The sequence below is a fragment of the Nylanderia fulva genome, unplaced genomic scaffold (assembly GCF_048542155.1).
Source record: "Nylanderia fulva isolate GAGA-0341 unplaced genomic scaffold, ASM4854215v1 Scaffold51, whole genome shotgun sequence".
Classification (NCBI taxonomy): domain Eukaryota; kingdom Metazoa; phylum Arthropoda; class Insecta; order Hymenoptera; family Formicidae; genus Nylanderia; species Nylanderia fulva.
In genome coordinates, this window is record NW_028190599.1 from 723243 (window position 1) to 743533 (window position 20291).

Below are 20291 nucleotides of genomic sequence, written 5' to 3' on the forward strand. Positions count from 1 at the left end.
TATTTTTAGACCATATATTTGACAATTCTTAAAGACATATATATATAAATAATACGGAAAAAAGCCACAGAGGCACATGATTTCTCTTCTGAATTGTTAATACTAAATATAACATTGCGTTTATAAACGTGAACGAACACTGGAGAGAGAGCCTCCCAGTCGCGATGCACCAGTCATCGCGCTGTAGCCCATCAGAAATAAATAAACATTGCACAAGTGCAAATTATGAATTACTAGATTTGCCCTCTGTACCCGTTTCACATCGATACAAAAAAATACAAGCACGAATTCTTTATCCAAAAGCAACAATTAATAGAGTTTCTTCATAACGACATGTATAATTATTTTTTTTTTTACGGAGCAAGATGCTGTATAAAATATTGCTACTATGAAAAAATGATTAGAAAAAGATAATCTCTTGTATACAATATGTCCTAAGGTTCCTTGGTACTTGCCGCGTTCATGTTAGATTATGACGTCAGAAGCGAGAAAATATATGCTGAAAATTTTTGCGTGTCATTTTTAGATAAAAAGATATTTTGATGAAACACAACTTCAGATGGCTTTAGAAACTATTTTCCTTTGACAATCAATCAACAACTGTAAAATGATCGTGATATCAGATTTTGTCATGCAGAATGACTGCGCATATTAAAGTCATTTTTACAGCTGTTTTGATTGATTATAAAAGAACAAGAATAATTTTAAGAAATTATGCTAAAACCATCTGAAGTGCTGTTCATTGAAATATTTTATTTCGAAATAGCATAATTTTTAGCGTGTGTTTTCTCGCTTCTGATGTCACAATCTAACACAATGAGGACCCAGAAGCCTTAAAGACTTGTATGATCACACGTACGTTGTCACTAAGAAATAAATAACGAAGCGCGAGCATTTAATAGTACAATAGATTATGAATTTTCCTAAGTTCTTGCGGCCCTACATTGACAGAAAAGGATTTTTCCGGACCATTGTAAGGGATCTTTATTTCGGCGGCGAGTAATTTGCGCTCCTGCATCGCCGCCGCCATCTCGCGATTCGGGTACACGGCGAAATTCGCTTCTGCTCTTCCGCCTGGTGTACGTTTGATAGCCTCACGACGTACTTGGGCCTGAAGAAAAATATAATTTTAGACACCAAATAATCTAGACATTACATTAATTTGCACTCTCTGGTTTATCGTACACTTACAGCTAATTCGTCAGCTCGTGCCTTCAGCTGTGTGATATTCTTTCGTCGTTCCAATAAATAATGATAAGACATTTCGGGCACCTTGCGTCGCAGATCGGGAACTGTCGGATAAGCTAAAGTTTTCTCTACATCCTGAAATGTGTAAATAAATATATATATGAGAAAAAATATTTTGATGTAAAATAATAATTGTGAGCTGTCGATTAATATTGGACGATTACCTTAACGAGATCGGTCGTCTTCTTTCGCAATTCTTGAATCGTTGAATCCAGAGATTTCAGATTTGTCGGCGACGACAATGGTTCCAAGTTATCTAACTTTTGTCGTAAAACGTCGCACAATATCTTCTTCTTCTGCTGGTGCTCGTTATTCAAGGCTTCCTTAAGAGCGTGTATTTCTTGTACATAATATTTGTTATCTAAAGTGCTCGTTATCGAAGTGCTTCCTGTCATACTGTCAGCACCGCCGGACACTGATATCGTTTTCTTGCCGATTGATTTCAACTTTTCCTTTAATTGTCCTTTCTCTGTTTCCAGGCTGTCGATGTCGGTTTGAAGATGATCCATTGTTTCTTCGAATTCTTTTTCCTATTATCAAGAAAATACGATACTTAAAAAAATTTTGTCAAAAGGTATACATTACAATTTGTTAAAAAGAATAAATATACCTTGCGTTTCAATTGATTTTGCGCTTCTTCTAATTTTCTCTTCAACTTCTCGACATTCATCTCATGTTCGTGCTGTTGCGTTGCGAAACGTTTTTCCGCCAACTCCTTTCGCAGCGTCATCTCGGACAATTCTTCTTGTTTCTCCCGTAGAGCTAATCTTGCTTCGCGTATATCGCTATCCCTTGCTTCGAGTTTTCTAACGTAAAAATATCAAAGAATTATAAAACGATCTTTCGCAATAAATATAAACAATGTAGAAGATGTAAATACCTGCTAAGTATTTTCGTTTCTTCTGCCTCTTTTCTCACTGCACTCGCTCTAGACACAATTGGCATTATTGACTCACTGTCCTTAGATTGTTGCTGACTATGTGTTTGTCCACTTATAGCCAGTTCATTTTCACATTCGGCCATTTTTTGCGCGAGATTTGCTGCTAATTGCTGTATTACCGTCAAGCTAGCCTTGAGAGTGGCCACAGGTCCCAGATCTTCCGTATCGTACACCCTTTCGCTGGACGTCGCGGCCATCTCCTTCAACTTGTCAGCGGCGAGCCCAGTGTCTAAATCTGAAAGCAATTGAATTCGTCAATGTAAAAATATCGCAGAGATAAATTTTCAAGAGAGAAATCCATTTTGGATATACCTACCGCCATTTTCAATAATAGCTTGCAAAGCGTTCTTCAATAGATACTGAAGGGTCTTCATAATTTTCACGCCATGCTGATAACATGTCGAAAATTGTTCGTTGCAATCTTTATCTAATCCTAAATTGGCACCTACAGAAAATGCTGGACCAGCCTGATCCCGTGGTACTCGTCTTCTAGCCGACTTCAAGTGTTGCTGGATTACCTCGCACGTCGTTTCAATGTGTTGACAGAGCATACCTTAAGCAATAACAATATACGTCAAATACGCAACGTCTACATCAATCGAATCTAATTAATGAAATATTAACGAACCTATATCACCACTCTCTCCTTGTATCAACACCTTGATCGCCGTAGCGTCAGTAGCGACGGCGTCGCATGTGTTGCTTAAAGTTCTCGTGCCATTGACAATTAGACGCGCTTGATTGATAGTTGTGCTTTCACCAAAAAGCACGAAGAACATCGTGGCAAAGTAGGCGCAACACTTTTCAATCGCGTCCATCGGCAAATTCTCATCCAACTGATCTCGCTTGGCCAGCTCGATTAACGAATCTAAGGACTTTTCTTGCGCCGCCATTTCGGGATAAGCCGCGCCCACTTTAAGTAACATTTCAGGGTTACACGAGTTCAAGGCCGATTCGAAGCAGCTCAGAGTCGTTTGTAAAGCGTACATATGCGAACACAAACGAGATCTGAATGAGTACTGCGCTATCGAATGACCCCTCGCTACTGAAGCTCTGCAAGAGAGACACATGTATGTAGGACAAAAGATTTGTATGTAAGTTACGTGAAGTAAAATAATTACCTATCTATTTTCTCGATGGATCTATATTTCTCTCGAACTTGCGAAATCAATATCTCCGTTTTCTGTGTCATTCTCGGTATCAATAAGAGTGTCAATATCGCGTCGTGGTCTCCACCGCGGATCAAGAATGCCGGAGGCATAAAAGACAGCAAATAGCGCACGTGATTTCGCGCCTCCTCGGCGTCTAATCGGCGCAGCTCGAGATCGACCGCCTTGGTTTGCGCTCGGGTTTCGGCGAACGTTTTCTGGAAGTCTAATATCTCCGCGAGTTGTTGATCAGCACCTAAACGACAAGTTTAAGGTATGAACATTTTAGAAAACTAAAAGATAATTTAACAAAGTCTCGTATTATATGATCATTTTTTTCCTACTTACCTCGAACATTAGTCTTGGTGGACTCCGTCGACTGAACTCGTTGCTGCAACTGCAAACACTGTTCTTGCAATTGGTGCGTGAGTTCGCGAAACTTGGTGATGGTCAATTCGCGATCCGCGAGCGTCTCTAGCGCGGCATCTCGATGCCGTTGAGCGTCGCGCGTTGCTCCAAGAGCGAGATCCAACTCCTCGCGAAGCTCCAGCTCTAATTCTTTGGACGATTCGGCCAGTTGATCGGACATATCCTACATAAGTTATTATTCATTGTATTATTCATAATTAAATTAGATAAATATAACAAAAATAGATTTATGGTATACTATATATTTTTCTTAACGCAAAATGTATATATGAACTGCATATACCTGCAGAGCTTCCAAATCTGAGACAGCTTCTTCTAATTCGGCCACTTTCTCCTCCAGTGCCATTTTCTTCTCGCCTAGCATCTCAACCATTTCTTCGGCTCCTAATGCTGCGTCGACCTACGAGGAACGTCACGTAAAAACAAGTACATCCGATGAAATAATTACTGTAAATTATACAAGCGTTATATGATACATACTTGTTCCTGTAGATCGGCTATCTGATGTTCCATTTCTTCAACACGCGCCGACAACTTCTCCTTCGTGCGACCTAATTCTAAAATCTCAGACTTCTTCTGATCCATGTCCTTTTGCAATTTCTGGAATTCGTGTTTTTCGTGCGCCGACAAATCGCGCATTTTCACGAGAGTTTCACGCAGTCTATTATTCTGCTGTTCCAATTGCTTCACCTCGTAGTTAGAAGCCCCCGTGGCCGATCCACCGCCTGCTGCCTATTTGAGGAAATAATAATGTCATTTAAATACATGCTAAAAATATAAAAAGAAAAATATATATTAATATCACGTAAAAATTAAGTATTTTTATTATTTAGATAAAGAATTATACCCTCTCGGACATTTCTGTGCGTAATATTTCCAGATCTAATGTTTGTTCCTCCAACTTTTCCTTGAGCTGCTCTAATTCGATTTGAAGGGTTTCAGCCTTTTCTTCTGCCATTTCTTTGTCTAACGTAGCCATTTCCACTGTCTCTGCAAGATCCGCCATTTCTTCCTGAAATTGTTCTCTCGCCGCATGAGCTTCTCTAGTTTCTTGTCGAGCTCGTTGAAGTTCCCTCTGAAGACTTGCCTTTGATAATACAATATAATACAAGTAAAACATTTGAAACATTTACTTTTAAAAATTAAAAAGATAAATTCATTTTAATTAGAAAGATTTTGAAGGAAAAAAATATAATATTGTACACCATATATATAAATTGTGTGCCACTCACTTGACTTTCCATGACTTTAGCTTTGAATTCAAGAAGTTGTTCAACTTGAAGTTTTGTTTTTTCGAAATCTTTCATCCGCTCCTTGTCTTGCATTCGTTTTACACGCAACGTTTCTACTTTCTCAGTAAGATCACGTACCTATAAAATATCACACTTAAATTAAATTAAATATCTATATATGTAATAATTAAGTTATCTATATAGGTAATAATTTTATACAGAGAACAGTAACAGTAAGAGGATAATTAATAAGATGTGCGGTAAACAGGATCAATTAAGAGCCAGGAGTGGTTATTAATACACAAAACACATAATGATATAAATTTAATCGTTTATTCGTATACGTTTCGATCCTACGTTTCGGACCATCTTCAGCATTTAGATAAAACAATATCAGCAAGCAAATTATCGCAGGTAACGATATTAATCAAGACCATTGGTCTTGATTACCGTTGCCGCAGTATGAGAGTGCTTATTCCCAACAATATCGTTTCGTTGGACACCGGAATAAAATACTGATATTGTTTTATCTAAATGCTGAAGATGGTCCGAACGTAGGATCGAAACGTACAAATAAACGATTCAATTTATCATTACGTGTTTTGCGTATTAATAACCACATCTGGCTCTTAATTGCCCTGTTTACCGCACATCTTAATAATTTTATATTTATATAATTCGTAAAAATATTAGAAAAATTTTTAGAGTGAGTGAGTGAGAGAAATTTTAATTTACCTGAGATTTCAAGTTATCATTTTCTTGTACAAGTTGTAAATGTGATAATTTCTCTTCCACTAGATTCGCAGCCGCTGCCGAACCTGCCATCACTTGACCGGGTACGAATTGTGGTTTCAACGTTTCTACAAAACCTGTCTGAATTACAGAAAAGAGAGAATAAGCTATATATCGAGTTTTGTACCGTTGGGTGTTCTTTTTATTATCGCATGAAAGAATTGCACATCGCCAAAGAGTTTCTTCAAGATCCTCTGAACCTGCGTACCTGTGCCAACTTTATGAAACGCATATATACACGGTAATAACATAAATGCGGCATATGGATGGCGCAAAAAAAGATAATAAAAAAAGAGATAATTATTCTCAAAATGCGGCAATGAAAAAAACACCCCACATTTCCTATGTAAGAAATATATATGTAATTTTATACATTGTTTCTGTATTTACATTTGAGTAGAATTAGTTTGTCTTTTTTTAATGGTGATTAATGATGAGAGATTAGTTGTGACAGCAAACACCAACAAGCTACACCGAATACTCTATTAGTACTAACAAATGTATAGGAAGATCCACAGCTGATGAATTGAATCGTGTGTTGTATGAAACATTTACATGGGATATACCAAAGTCAGAGCTATTTCTCATTCATTTCATCGATTCTATTTTATGTATTACGTCCTAACGATTGGCACATGTATCGCTTGCATTCCCGTTCCAGGAAAATTAATTCTTAACAGATATATATAGTTCTGAGAAAGTTATTAATCAGGCAAAGTTATACCTTTGTATTATGATGCTGTTTAAAAAAAATTTACATACTAAGTAAGTGTTAGTGTTATTGTTCTTGCAACACATATATAGAAGATATTCAATTCCTAACTGCAGAAGGGAGGGTAACACACGACATGATGCTGAATGCCCCGTTCCCACTATAAATCATAAACTATCCAAATATCATAGAACTCAGTTAATGAAGCTGATGTTAAACACAATAATGCTGGAAAGATGTGGCAAAGAATAAATACGAAAACCAAGTCTGTAATCCACTAAGAAGGGCGTACCTGTTGCAAAGGTGCAATGACGTTAATTTGTTACTAAAAAAATTTGTTATAATGCTTTATGATGGATAAACAGCTAATATGAGAAAGAACAAGATATTAGAGAGGTGATGTATATATTAAAAAATTGAGATATTACAATTAATGAATATTAATTACATTATTGTGATCATCTTGGGCCTTTGGCTTTTTGCCGGGAGGCGAGCTCGTGCTAGGGGACTTCTGAAACACGTACGTGCATTCCCATATGAATCATTCTGTGTCAACGGAATCCTCTGACTTGCTTTCGCACAAATTTTTCAGTCTTTTTTTTCTCTTTTTTCTTTCTTAGAATTTGCCACCTATAATTCTACCTCACATATATTTCCAAGCACACTTTCCGGTCATGACGAGATATGTATATACGTGCACAACTGCATTTGACTGATCTATCACCGGGTCACAGAATAGAATTCTTTGCACATGAATATAAGAAACATACAAATAATCGAAAAACCTAGAGACCTTTTAAAATGTCAGAATCTGTTTGTTAGTTAAAAACAATAAAGAAGTATATCATAAAAAATATAACAGATAATTTGTTCATAAGAATTATACTACTTATTATATATACATCATGCTTTGAATCTTTTTGGATAATGTTCCTTTTTATAACAGATTTTTTGCTCTTACAATTCAACACAAAAATAATCTACAGTATAAATAGTCTTACTTGTTATCGTAGCATACAGTATAGTGTCTTACCTCAATAAATGAGGCACGCTTTGAAGTTGAAGTTGGTGCTGGAATTGAAGATTCGCCGCCGTCTCTACGTTCATGTTGTGATCCAGTTAGACTTTCTGTACTTGGGGCACTTAATAATGTTCTACTTCCGGTCAAGGATAATCGAGAACTGTAAAAAATAATAAAAAATATTTTCACAATATACATCATAAATTAATGTTTTTTAATTCTATATATATAGGCTATATATATAGGCTGACTGCAAATTGTCGAATAGAAAGTCGAACTTACATTACTGATATTAAAATAAAGAAGCAAAAATAATAAAAAGTTGCACTTAAAATAACTAAATCAATAAATATTTTGTGATAATTTTCACACAAATTATATGTCTACGAAAAATTTTGGAACTTTACAGAAAACATATTTAGAGCAAAACATATCTTACAAAAATGCAATAAATTGGCAAATAAATTCAATCATTTATTTCATTCAGCAATGAAATTTTATGTCATAATGATAAAAATGCAACAAAAAAAAGTATTTGCTAACTGAAAATAATTACCAAATTTTGGAATGAAAATGTGTAAAAGCTCCAAAAGAGGCATAATGGCAAGTTGCTTGTGTTTTAAAGCTGCAAAATACTTTAGATGCTCAGTGATAGAATGCAGTTGAAATTTTGAAATACATCATCGTAAGAAACAATTGTGGATTTTCAAGATATAAGCACAGTAGCGATAAAAAATACACACTGCTGACATATGCTAAAATTTTTGTTTACAATGATCTTACCCAGAAAGCTTGTCAAATTGTTGACGAGTAACATTCGCAGGAGATGTTTTTCTCCGTACACTTTTATGAGCAGCATATACATTTTAAAAATTTATTAATTATATACTCGTCTAATTTATTTTAATTTATATAAAAATATTAAAAATTTTTAAGCGCACGGAGAAAGAAAATAATCTTTTTTTTAACCTTTGACATTATTATATAATGTAAAACTTACGCTGTAGGCTCATTCCTTCGACGCATACTATTGCTAGCATGAAAATTATAGTATAAAGATTCCGTAAATTTTATTCAGTTAGCTCAACCATGATGCCACTACTCTTAATTAAATTAATTAAATGTTACTTAATTAATTAATTGCCAATTTTAGATATTTTAGATACTTCAAATGTGCTAAAGTACTACAATACTTTTATGGCATATATATTTAATTATAGAGCTAGCATGTATGACAGCAATATTTATATTTACTGTTACATTTATTACAGAAAAATTATAATATACATTATTTGTAAGGATTAACTTTTTTAGATGTAGTCAGAACTTTTTAATGTAATTGTATCTAGGAAAGCTCACCTATTTAGGCGACTCCTTGCTCTAGCAGCACTGTCATCAGGTGTTGTGGCATTGCTACCTGCCGATGACGGACTGACAGGCTCCGTTCTATTGCCAGCCTCATCCAGCAAAATAAGTTGAGTTTGGCGTGCAAACATTCCATAATTTTCAGCACACTGCGAATAGAAACAAACAATTAAAACATATCTTTTCTCTTTCATTAGCAAGTACTTTAAATAGTAAAAATAAACTTGCCATGACAACTAAATGTTTTTCCTATTTATTATATTTTGTCATTTGTGTAGGAGAAATTTAGCGAGACTTATAAAACATGATTTTGTGTATGTATATCATGTACTCACATGTGTATATTGAACATATATATATTTCGACTTATAAAATCTCTGATAAAATAAGGAATCAGGGGAATCAATTGAATAAATATTCATTGATAATACTGATGATTAAATATCCGATTGCTGACTCGTAACTCACCCTGAAGTACATTTGACCCTTGACAGTACCGTTGTTTTTCCCTTTCGGCTCGTCGAGTATCACGCCGATCCATTTGCCAGATGCGAAGGCCGGGTGGCCGACGTAGGCTATAACACCCTGACACTCCTTCACGGGCACCTCGACGCGTTGGCCAATTTTGTATGACATCTCCGTCACTCGCGGTTCGTCCCAAACTGACACATCAGCTGTTTACTAACCTTCGCGCGCGAGATTTTCCTAGATCCACGTTTCGTTTGCCGTCTCACGCAAACAATCGTGGATGAATATTTGAAAATAATCGCCTATTAAAAAAATAAGGCCGATTATCGATAGCTATGTAGCTGCACGAGCTCCTTTAGGAAGATAAGACGCGACGTTTGTATCGTGATGTCATTGAGGTCTCACAATTGTTGCACTTCTGCTTGAACAGGTTAAGAAATCTCTCTTATCAATTCGATACAGAGAAACAAGACTAATTAATATTGCATTTCTCCCTCTTTACGTACTTGTTGCATTTTGAAAATAAATAAAGCGAATATTTAAAGTCGTTTTGACAGGAGAAGTAAGTTGTAGGAAAGTAAAGAAAATATAAAGAGAAATGACTGATATGCCATCAAATGGAAAAAAATAGATACATATTTTGATGAAAAAAGTTAATAATGAGAAAAATACAATTTCAAATCAGCAAAATCTAATATTACCCTGTGAAATCACCGATGACATTCTACCATTTTCGACGAAAGGAACCCATTTTCGGGGGATAGACGGCGCTGAAAATCGTCCTCTCCTTTTCTAAACGAAGGAAGAGTCTAGTATCCCCTATTTTTATTCGTGTACGTGTGTACAACAATTCATAATCAGGAAACTGAAGAAAACAAATTTTTGCGCAAGTGAACGTAACAATGGCTAATCACTACGAGGTTCCAAATTGGTATGTTTATTGATCGATCAATTTTTTGACGAAGGATTTGCATGTTTACGCAATCACGCGTCCCCGAGTTTTGTCGCTATGCAAAAAGATAGGGACGTTCAACATTACCTTACTTATGCACTATATCCCTTTCTAGGGCAGGAAAGCCACCAGTTGGGCTGCATCTGGACGTACTGAAGAATGACAAGTTGATACAGGTAAAACATGTGACATTTATTGCAACAATTTGAATAACATGTCACTTCTTCAGAGTTCTGTCATGTCTTAAACTACTGATACATATATAAAACATAAATATAACTTTACAGAAACTTATGGTAGATGAAAAGAAATGTTATTTATTTGGACGTAACACACAGTTGAATGATTTTTGCATTGATCATGCATCTTGCTCTCGGGTTCATGCAGCTCTTGTTTACCACAAACATCTCAATCGGGCATTTTTAGTCGATCTGGGAAGCAGTGAGTATACTTTATATCAGCATCAATGTGCAATTTTTTTCTAACAAAAAACCAATGTTTAAACAAAGATATTGTTATTATTATGAATAACTATTATAAAGAGAGTTTGATATATTTTCTTGCATGAAGATTTTCCAATAATGTTTTCAGCACATGGTACCTTTATTGGAAACTTACGTTTAGAAGGTCACAAACCGACCCAGTTACCAATTGACAGTACATTTCACTTTGGAGCATCCACTCGGTATTATATAATTAGAGAAAGACCTCAGACTAGTGCTAGACCCATCATCGAAGAACTGGAGAAATTATCTGAAGATAATGATGCCGGTGGTTTATTAGGTCTACCAGAAACAGAAACAGAATTAGATGTATGTATCAAAAAGGCAGACGTATAGTAAATTTTTATTTCAAACTTTTTTACTAAAATATATGATTCAAATATAATTCACTCTTTCTTTTTTTTTAGAATCTGACAGAATTTAATACAGCTCATAATCGACGAATTTCAATGCTTGGAATAACAGATGATGAAATGCACAAACCAACACGCAAACGGAAAAAAAAGGGAATCACCTTCAACGACGACGAAGAGGTGATTAACCCGGAAGACGTCGATCCGTCAGTCGGGAGATTTCGTAATCTTATACAAACGACAGTTGTTCCTAGCAAGGTATGCGTAATAATTTTGCACGATTATTATAAGAAATGAAACAAGGCGTGTAGTTATAAAATGGATTTTTTTTATCACAGAGAATGCGTATGGAAGGAGGTCTCATATCATTATTGGAAGATCACAATCCTCTGAAGCTTATGCAACCTACGTCTACCACCCCTCAGCTCTACCACGATCTACCTCCCGAACAGTTCACACCGTCCTCGATGTCAATGAATCCATTTTCTGCAGCTCTCACGTCACTGACGTCACGGCTCGGTATCGCATTACCCAATCCGGCGCCCGAGGTGGAGATGACTCCAAATCAAGTACAGGCAGAAGTGCCGCATCATGTAGAGGAGCATCTGCCGAGTTCGACGGAACCACGGACGATGGAGCCGAAGAAAAAGAAGTACGCCAAAGAGGCATGGCCTGGGAAAAAACCCATACCAACGCTTCTTGTATAATAAAAAGAAAATTACGGTTTGTACACAATTATTGTTTTATCATTGATTTTCTGAGAGAACTATCAATCTCACTTACAGAGAAATTGTTCATATGAAATTGTTCATATACATTAATGGATTTTCATATGACTTTCTGTCAAGTTTGTTGTATTTTTGGCGATAATGACATCTTGTCCTGTATCGCCAATCATGTAAAAATATTGCAAAAAGACTAACTTTATTAAAATATTATTTAATATAATATTGCCCATTATCTTGCTTTAGCTTTATAGTATAAGTTATATGACAAATATCATTTAAAAGCGAATATGTAAAAAAAATTTTATTTGATGTAAAGAACACAAACTTGTGTAATCGAAATTGTTCTATTGTTACAATGATTTATTAAAACTGACGACAATGTTCAGAGCATTCTAAAGTTTTCATATGATATAATATGATATGTGACTTTAGAGCAGCGTATAATGAGAGTGATAATATTAAGCTCTGTATTTAAGTTTTATGAATTAAGTTCTCTAAGTATATTTATATTCTATTTACTTCTAATGCGATAGCGACTATCGATAGGAATAAATTGTTTAGTGTTTAAATATTTTTGTTATTGAAATATGATTAAGAAATTATATTTAGCCTTAGCATTGTCGTCATCCTTGAAACAATTAAGAAACAATTTAATAATTATTGAATAGCATTATCATTATGTAATATATTACATTTGTGTGAGACTTCAATATATTATTTCCTGTATACTATTATTGCTTCAAGTGCAATGAATTTGATGTAAATAAGTATAAAAAAATTTCGTTAACATACTTTTATAAATATATAAATACCAAAAAAGAAGTTAATAAAAGAACAAATGTTGTGTATGTGTTATGCAGATATATATTATTTTGATTCGCTAAAAGTTTTTTGGTACAAAATATGATTGTTCACACGTTCGCTCCATATGTACTTTTTCTACAATAGATGAAACATTGACTTGTAGAGTGCAGATATATATACATATATAAATATGTATATATATTTTGTATGTTACAAGAACTTATACAAAAAATACCCGTCTATAAAAATAAAAGTATGCGCGGTGACAATTATATATATACGAAAATAAACGAAATATTTCTCTCCGCACAAAAAATTTTACGTAAGGAATAATGTGACATTTTTCTATGTGATAATTTTCGCTTAGTCGTCAGGCAGCGAAAAAAAATATACGTGCCGGCTTATTGAAAAATTCTCCAAAAGTGCGCGCATTAATATTCCAATGGTGTGTTCGGCGTACATGGCGATTCGAGAGCGACTTCCTCATAGTCTCTTTCAAGTGCTGCGAGATCCTCGCGCGCCTCCGCAAATTCGAGTTCCTCCATACCTTCTCCGACGTACCAGTGAACAAACGCCCGCTTGTTGTACATTAAGTCGAATTTGTGATTAAGCTTAGCCCATGCTTCTTCTATAGCAGTCGTATTGGATAGCATGGAGACTGCTCGCTGAACCTGTGCGTGTATAATAATTTTAATATTTTACATAACATAACTATATTATGTCAAAAATTTATGAATTATAAATTCAAAATTCTATAATTATAACTCTCTCTCTTTGAATATAGTCTAGATTTTTAAGAAATATATTTAATACTTTAATATATTTTTTTTAAACTAATTAGCGAATTTATATTTTAAATTAAAGGGATCTTCTCTTCCCGAGAATGTTTAGAATTGGTAAATACCTTCGCGAGATCGCCACCTGGGACAGCTGTAGGCGGCTGATAATTGATTCCAACTTTGAAACCCGTGGGACACCAGTCAACAAAGCGGATGCAACTCTTGCCCTTCATAGCGGCGATCGCCGCGTTGACGTCCTTAGGTACAACATCACCACGATACAGGAGGCAGCAGGCCATGTATTTGCCCTCGCGGGGATCGCACTTGACCATCTGATTATTGGCCTCGAAACATTCAGAAGTGATCTCCGCGACCGACATACCCTCGTGATACGCCTTTTCGGCCGACACCACCGGAGCATAGGTCGCCAGGGGAAAGTGTATGCGGGGATAGGGCACCAGATTCGTCTGGAACTCGGTCAGGTCGACGTTCAGGGCACCGTCGAATCTCAAGGATGCGGTGATGGACGACACAACTTGGCTGATCAGCCGGTTCAAGTTCGCGTACAAAGGTCGCTCAATGCCAAGCTTACGCCGACAAATGTCATAGATCGCCTCGTTGTCCACCATGAAGGCGCAATCGGAATGATTCATTGTCGTATGCGTCGTTAATACCGCATTATAAGGCTCCACTACAGCCGTAGATACCTGAAATATAATTTTTAAAAAATTATATTACATATATTAATAAGTCTTTATTTTGTAAATTTACGAATTTCAAAATTAGAGATTTTGGGTTCACATTGATGTCTGCAATTCCCATCTATAATTTATTTTATTGTCATCTCTATTCATTTTAATTCTCTTAAGAGAAATATGAAATTAGAAAAAAGATAATATTTTAAAACCAATTTTAATAATTTTAATTTAAGTGTCTCATGTGAGAGAGCGATTATAAAGTTAAAGAAATTCTTTCGCAAGAATAAATAAAATAATTGTTCTGAACACTCACTTGCGGCGCCGGATATATGACAAATTCTAACTTGCTCTTCTTGCCATAGTCATCGGACAGCTTCTCCATAAGCAAGGATGTGAAACCCGATCCTGTACCGCCTCCGAACGAATGAAAGACGAAGAAGCCTTGCAGACCGGTACACTGATCGGTCAATCTGCGTATTCTGTCCATCACCGATTCGATCACCTCGCTCCCGATGGAATAATGACCGCGGGCATAATTATTTGCGGCATCCTCCTTACCAGTAATTAATTGTTCCGGGTGGTACAATTGTTTGTATGTTCCCATTCGAATTTCATCTAGAAATGTAGCAATTTTCAAGATGTAAAAATTCATATATGTAAAATAGATATACATTATATATATGTATATTCATTTTACATATATTGATAGTATATTCAATTTTTTTTAAATTTATTATAATATACGAATATATATATATATTTTTATTTATTAATATAATAATATTATAAACGATAATATTGATAATATCATATTGTATAATATTATTAATATTATATTTATTTTATTACTATATTTTATATATTATATATTGTAATAAATAGAGAGCTGTCGCACTTAGTTATCCCAATATTTACAATGTTATCAAATACTGACCGACAACAGTTGGCTCCAGATCAACCATCACGGCGCGCGGTACCATCTTGCCGGAACTCGTCTCGTTGAAGAAGGTGTTGAAGCAATCATTTGTACCGGAGACTTTGTCAGACGGCATAGTTCCATCTGGCTGGATCCCGTGTTCCAGACAATACAACTCCCAGCAGGAGTTACCCATCTGGACGCCCGCTTGGCCCACGTGCATTGATATACACTCGCGCTAAATGAAAAACATGTATTTTCATTGACTATAAAAGCTTGACAATATACGACACGAGATACATTTCTACTTTTTATTATTTAGAATTATCCAGAAAATGTAATTTTATCTTCTTATACCATTTTTGATATGTTTTCGAATGAATTTCTCTTGATGTTACACAGCAAAAAATTTAGATAAATCGTCAAATCGAAATTTTAATTAGGTCTTCAATTTAAACACGACAAATTTAGAAGCCGGCCATGAGCTGCTCTAGAAAAAAACACTGTGGCAATTTATATTTTTTATTGTCCTAGAAACCATTATGATTGAATTTCAGAGGAATCAAAATTTTATATTTTTTTTTCTAGAGAGCATGAAGTTGTAAGTATACCGAATGATTAAGTTTAGACCACTGTAAAAAAAGATATAAAATTATATAAGTAATCAGTATAAATATTTTTAATGTAATTTTACATATTTTTTACAGTATATTATGCTTTTTTTAAAAAAAAGCACTTTCACACACAAAATCCTCGATATTGAATGCAAATAATTTAAATAAAAGAAACGTTTTTCAGATGTTAAATATAATATGGAAGCATATATGTATTGTTATGTAATATTATGCAAAGCTTTACGCGACATTTTAACCCCAATTTGTTTTGCATTTTGATATATTTTTAATCGAAAATTACTTTAGTTAAATGCAGCGAAAATTGTTAAATTTTAAATTTATAATTTTGTCGCTTTACACAAAATTTATTTATAGAAGATTTGGGTATCCGAATAATTGAAGAACCCGCCCTTTTTTCTATCCTTTAAACGCCTTGTAAAGCATACTATATATGTATATTCTCATTACTATGCGTCAGGTATCCGTGGCAACAAAGCACGCTTGGTGCAATACTTGCACCATTTGGAGCCAAAAAGTGGCAGTAGTTAATATCTCTAAGATAGAACAAAATGTCGAGCAAATAATGTGGCTGAAGTTGAAAAATATTGTTTCGGAGCAACAATATTTGCTTCCCCCTTTGTATAATTGCATATACAATTGTGCAGTTTCTTCTAAAAATCAATTTCCTAAGACCAATTGTACTAATTATAGCTTTTTTACACAATCAATTTACGTAGCATTAATTGTCACTGCCCAGTGTGATTTTATAAAAGTGATATGTATAATCAATTCGTTAATCAAGATTTTTCAATCAGGTAGAACAAAAATTTTGCGAAGCAAGAGATGTGGATAATTAGCTTAAATAAATATTGAAAATGCAGTCTAGAGTAATTAATAAGGATTTCAACATAATCCCAAGAACGATAAAAGAAAATTGTTAAATAAGTGCTGATTGAGAAGAAAGAATCTAATTAAGGAAATCTCGGCACAATCAGCGAGACATGGATACTAATTACAGAGCAAACATCGCAAAGTGGCTGCCACTTTCCGATGGCCTCCTCGATCAATGGCTCGTCGACGCTTCTCTTTTGGATGAGAAACTGGGAAAGCTTGCAGGATGCATAGCTTTAATCATCGAGGACTTCGCAGAGGCTCGAATTTGCGAACAGGAGGTTCGAATTGTTTTTGTAGCACAGAAAGATCTTATCGTCATCAATAAATATTTTGAAAGGGAATATCTATTAAAACTTAAAACGCTTATAATCGATTGTTTAATACGCTTTATAGGTATTTGAAGAAATACTAGACAGCTTGGAGGAATTAATAAGAAATTATAAATTGACATGCAATCCGAAGGAGTTAAGCACCCATCCAATATATAAATATAAAATGAATCATCTGTCAATAATATTAAAGCGCAAGCTCAATGTCGTCGCGAAATTCATCCAAGATTTAATCACTAACATAGTTGATTGTAAAAGTGAGGAGAATATAAGAATAACATTTAGGTAAAATTCAAAAATAATTTTTCTACTATATTATACTAATTATATCATCCTCTTTTTGATTGCTTTTATTTTATTTATATTATTTTGCATTTTAATATCAGAATTAATTTCCTATCGTTTTTTTTTGCAAAGCCTTTATTTGCCAGGTAGATTTAACAATATTTAAAAATTCTGCAAGATGTTGACAAAATTAGCAAATTGCAGGTTGGTAAATGCTTACAACAGTATGCTCGATGTGGATCGAAATGTATCAGACTCGTCCGTCAATGTCTTTTACAATGATTGTCCATCCATGTTGGAGCCGCTGAAGAAGATCTCCGTAACCAGAATATTGCAAGCGAGTAGTTTAATTTTTAATTCGCGTTTTATTTTTAATTATAATTTTTCAATACAAAAAAATATTCGGAATTTATTTTATTGTATTTTCATAGATTATTAAATTGGATATATTTTTGTGAAACATCATGTCGAATATCGAGAAGGAAAAATTTATATCATTAATAATTTTAGATATTAGCAAAAAACAGAGCGGAGGAATGTTGTCACGAACTTATTGACTGTCTCCTTGCAAATTACGAACCTCATGAAAAAATAGAGCCATCATCTACGACGAATGACGTAGACGTTTCAGAAAACTCCAGTATCGAGATTTATCGGTTCGCGTTCATGATTACACACTTCACCTAAATATTATTATCTTATATATTATATCTAATTATTATTAGATAGATAAATAATATTTAAGCAGTATATAATTATATGTAATTTATAATCAGGTATATTTTCATTTCTCAAACTATAGTGCTCTTACGAGACATTTAACGCCGCCGATCGCAAGTGCGACATCAACATCCGAAATAGAGGCTTCCAATATCGAAAGCGTGCAGACAATCGTGAATACGCAGAACGAGCAGGTCCTTAAACTTTTAAATGTTGTGCAAGGGATCTCTCCGCGACTGCTTGGCACAGATGCTTTAAAAACTTGCAATGGTGGTACAGTTTTAATAATTTTAAAAATCATATTTTATATAGTATTTTATATACATGTTATGTAGAAATAAAATATAACAGCGACATAAATATAGAGAAAAATATGTCGACGAAATTATTGAACATTGATGCACATTATCTAGGCGAAACAAAATTAAGAAACAGCGCGATAAAAAAAGTAAAGAGCTATTATCAAGAGGTTGCATGGGGTGCACTGTCTAGTATTTTGGATCATGTGATACTGTGGTGGTCCCGAGAAGCCCTTGCGACTCATCACTGCCACGGTGCTCAGCATCTCAAGGATTGGTTGCGACAATTCATTCAAGGAAACGAAAGTAAAATAAAAAAAATTATTTTCTTATATTTGAAAATATTTTTTTTCGCGTTTTATAAGAAGATATATATTCTGCATTATATATATGTTTACTTGAAAATTTCAGTTCCACCTACAGTTAGATCAGCGCTGCAGAATTTATGCGATGCACTCGGGTACCATACGACTATCACTGCCTGGGATCAAACGTTTAGACTAGCTTACACCTCGGCTTTCGACTGCCGTTCGAAACCATCATCTACAGAGGTTGGCATTTATTTGGAAAATTTTAAATTAAATTTTAGGAAACGTTATCTTTCGATATCCCAAAAATATCTTATCGCTTAAAAATACCTTCGGGATATATTTTGAATGTCATATGCTGTGTGGGATAGAACATATAGTAATAAATGGCTTGAATTATTTATTATGATACAAATAAAAAAAAGAAAAAGAAGGATTTTCTTCTGTATATTAAATACAAAAATAGATAATAAATAATTGGCATTTTTATAGGGAACCGACACGGGCCAGATGTTTGTTGAGTTGTTTCATTTGTTGGGTACCCTCAGCAATGAATGTGAAATCGGCGGCGAGTGGGTGATAGGAGCACCTTTGATAGAATTACCATTATCAGAGCAGATCGTGGTGTTGCATAGAATGGACCATTCAGTGCACACAGTAAGATTGTGGGCTATTCAAGGGGCTAAGATTATAGCCCATACCTGGGACCTTGATGTATTTTTTCTGCTAGTCAAAGGTGACATAGTGAACTGCCTTGAAGAATTATCTTATCTCAAGGTATTCTTCTTCTTATATTTTTTTGTAATTTGTATGTAAAAAATGCATTGTCATATTTATTTTTTCGATAATTATAATTGATTTTAGCTCGCTGATCACACGAATGCATTGTCCGCGGATTCTATTAGCGTTCAAGTATATGTGTGCGCGAAGATGAGAGCGAAGATCGTCTCCGAAGTCAAGGCAAATGTCGAATTGCTTCAGGTATAATATATGTTTCGATTTCTAATGTAATAAAAAGAATCATTGTTATTTATCTAACTCTCGCTTCGCGAAAAAAGGTATTCTTTATTATATTTATATCTTAAAAAACTTCCAGATGTTTATAATACTATACAGTATATACTTTCAAACAATCATATATTATATATAATAAATCAAATTTATTAAAAGCCGAGAGACAAATAATTCCTCCTGCAAAAGATAGAATTTTTAACTCAAATCTGCTATCTAAAAGAATTGCAGACGATTTTTAATTTCTTTGTTTTTATAGATTTGTTCCGCTAAGTGCATCAACACTCTTGCTAAGATTTGTCGTGTAGTCAGCCTCGCGAATTTACACATGTGCTTTCCACAACCGAATTATTGGAGACAAAATAGCAGCGTACCTCCGGTAACTGCCAGTCTTTACGTGGAAGTTTACTTTGGTACGTTTTTTTTCCTATTTTATATTATATTTTTATATTATATTTCATATATTTTTATATTAAAGAGAGAATATTTTTATATTAAAATAGTTGTTAAAGTTTTTCACGTGAGTTATGGGTTTTATTGCCGCATATATTATTGCACCAAGCTCTTTAAAAAGATGTGTTGAGTATATATCAAAGTTACATATTATAGAAAAAGTGTTGCTACCTGTATTGGAAGTAATAGAGGACCATGAAACATCAAATATGATTCTACGAATAATGTGCGAAGCGTGGCTCGATTATATCTATCTGCATCGCATCAAGTTTAGGTAATGACTTATTTTA

General features: G+C 34.4%; 4 protein-coding genes across 8 annotated transcripts in view; 2 read left to right on the forward strand and 2 right to left on the reverse strand.

Annotated features, from left to right (window-relative positions):
* DCTN1-p150 (dynactin subunit 1) lies at window positions 1-10270 on the reverse strand. Of its 3 annotated transcripts, XM_029316486.2 has the most exons (21): window positions 10057-10270; window positions 9356-9773; window positions 8882-9036; window positions 8523-8555; window positions 8306-8365; window positions 7535-7682; window positions 6950-7012; window positions 5733-5870; window positions 4998-5135; window positions 4613-4852; window positions 4246-4497; window positions 4049-4165; window positions 3685-3928; window positions 3310-3592; window positions 2817-3241; window positions 2505-2741; window positions 2129-2423; window positions 1859-2054; window positions 1413-1778; window positions 1192-1323; window positions 1-1111 (listed from the first exon to the last, which is right to left on the reverse strand). In XM_029316486.2, exons 2-21 carry the CDS (start codon window positions 9521-9523, stop codon window positions 896-898), a joined length of 3906 nt encoding a protein of 1301 aa, XP_029172319.2. In that variant the 5' UTR covers window positions 9524-9773; window positions 10057-10270; the 3' UTR covers window positions 1-895. The 3 variants fall into 3 exon arrangements, with proteins under 3 accessions (XP_029172319.2, XP_085343317.1, XP_085343318.1); XM_085487191.1 differs by lacking the exon at window positions 6950-7012; XM_085487192.1 differs by lacking the exons at window positions 8306-8365; window positions 8523-8555 and having other exon boundaries at window positions 10057-10269.
* Window positions 9586-13107, forward strand: NiPp1 (nuclear inhibitor of protein phosphatase 1). Its single transcript, XM_029316495.2, has 6 exons — window positions 9586-10286; window positions 10423-10483; window positions 10595-10748; window positions 10899-11119; window positions 11218-11421; window positions 11502-13107. The coding sequence occupies exons 1-6, from the start codon at window positions 10258-10260 to the stop codon at window positions 11868-11870; spliced, it is 1038 nt and encodes a 345-aa protein (XP_029172328.1). The 5' UTR covers window positions 9586-10257; the 3' UTR covers window positions 11871-13107.
* Window positions 12733-20291, reverse strand: part of LOC114941486 (tubulin alpha chain) — a 15663-nt gene continuing 8104 nt past the window's right edge. For 2 of the 3 annotated variants that reach the window (XM_029316491.2, XM_085487195.1), the window contains exons 3-6: window positions 15107-15326; window positions 14486-14787; window positions 13600-14181; window positions 12733-13366 (exon numbers count right to left, since the gene is read on the reverse strand). In XM_029316491.2, coding sequence (XP_029172324.1) covers window positions 13127-13366; window positions 13600-14181; window positions 14486-14787; window positions 15107-15311 — 1329 coding nt within the window. In that variant the 5' untranslated portion in view covers window positions 15312-15326 and the 3' untranslated portion in view covers window positions 12733-13126. Of the gene's footprint in view, window positions 13367-13599; window positions 14182-14485; window positions 14788-15106; window positions 15327-15445; window positions 15479-20291 lie in introns of those variants that run through there. The other variant, XM_029316490.2, reaches the window with a different exon arrangement.
* Window positions 16261-20291, forward strand: part of LOC114941491 (coiled-coil domain-containing protein 142) — a 4785-nt gene continuing 754 nt past the window's right edge. The window contains exons 1-11 of the mRNA XM_029316497.2: window positions 16261-16874; window positions 16990-17210; window positions 17415-17547; window positions 17721-17866; window positions 18013-18203; window positions 18344-18535; window positions 18641-18780; window positions 19030-19314; window positions 19402-19518; window positions 19808-19961; window positions 20158-20275. Coding sequence (XP_029172330.2) covers window positions 16704-16874; window positions 16990-17210; window positions 17415-17547; window positions 17721-17866; window positions 18013-18203; window positions 18344-18535; window positions 18641-18780; window positions 19030-19314; window positions 19402-19518; window positions 19808-19961; window positions 20158-20275 — 1868 coding nt within the window. The 5' untranslated portion in view covers window positions 16261-16703. The remainder of the gene's footprint in view (window positions 16875-16989; window positions 17211-17414; window positions 17548-17720; window positions 17867-18012; window positions 18204-18343; window positions 18536-18640; window positions 18781-19029; window positions 19315-19401; window positions 19519-19807; window positions 19962-20157; window positions 20276-20291) is intronic.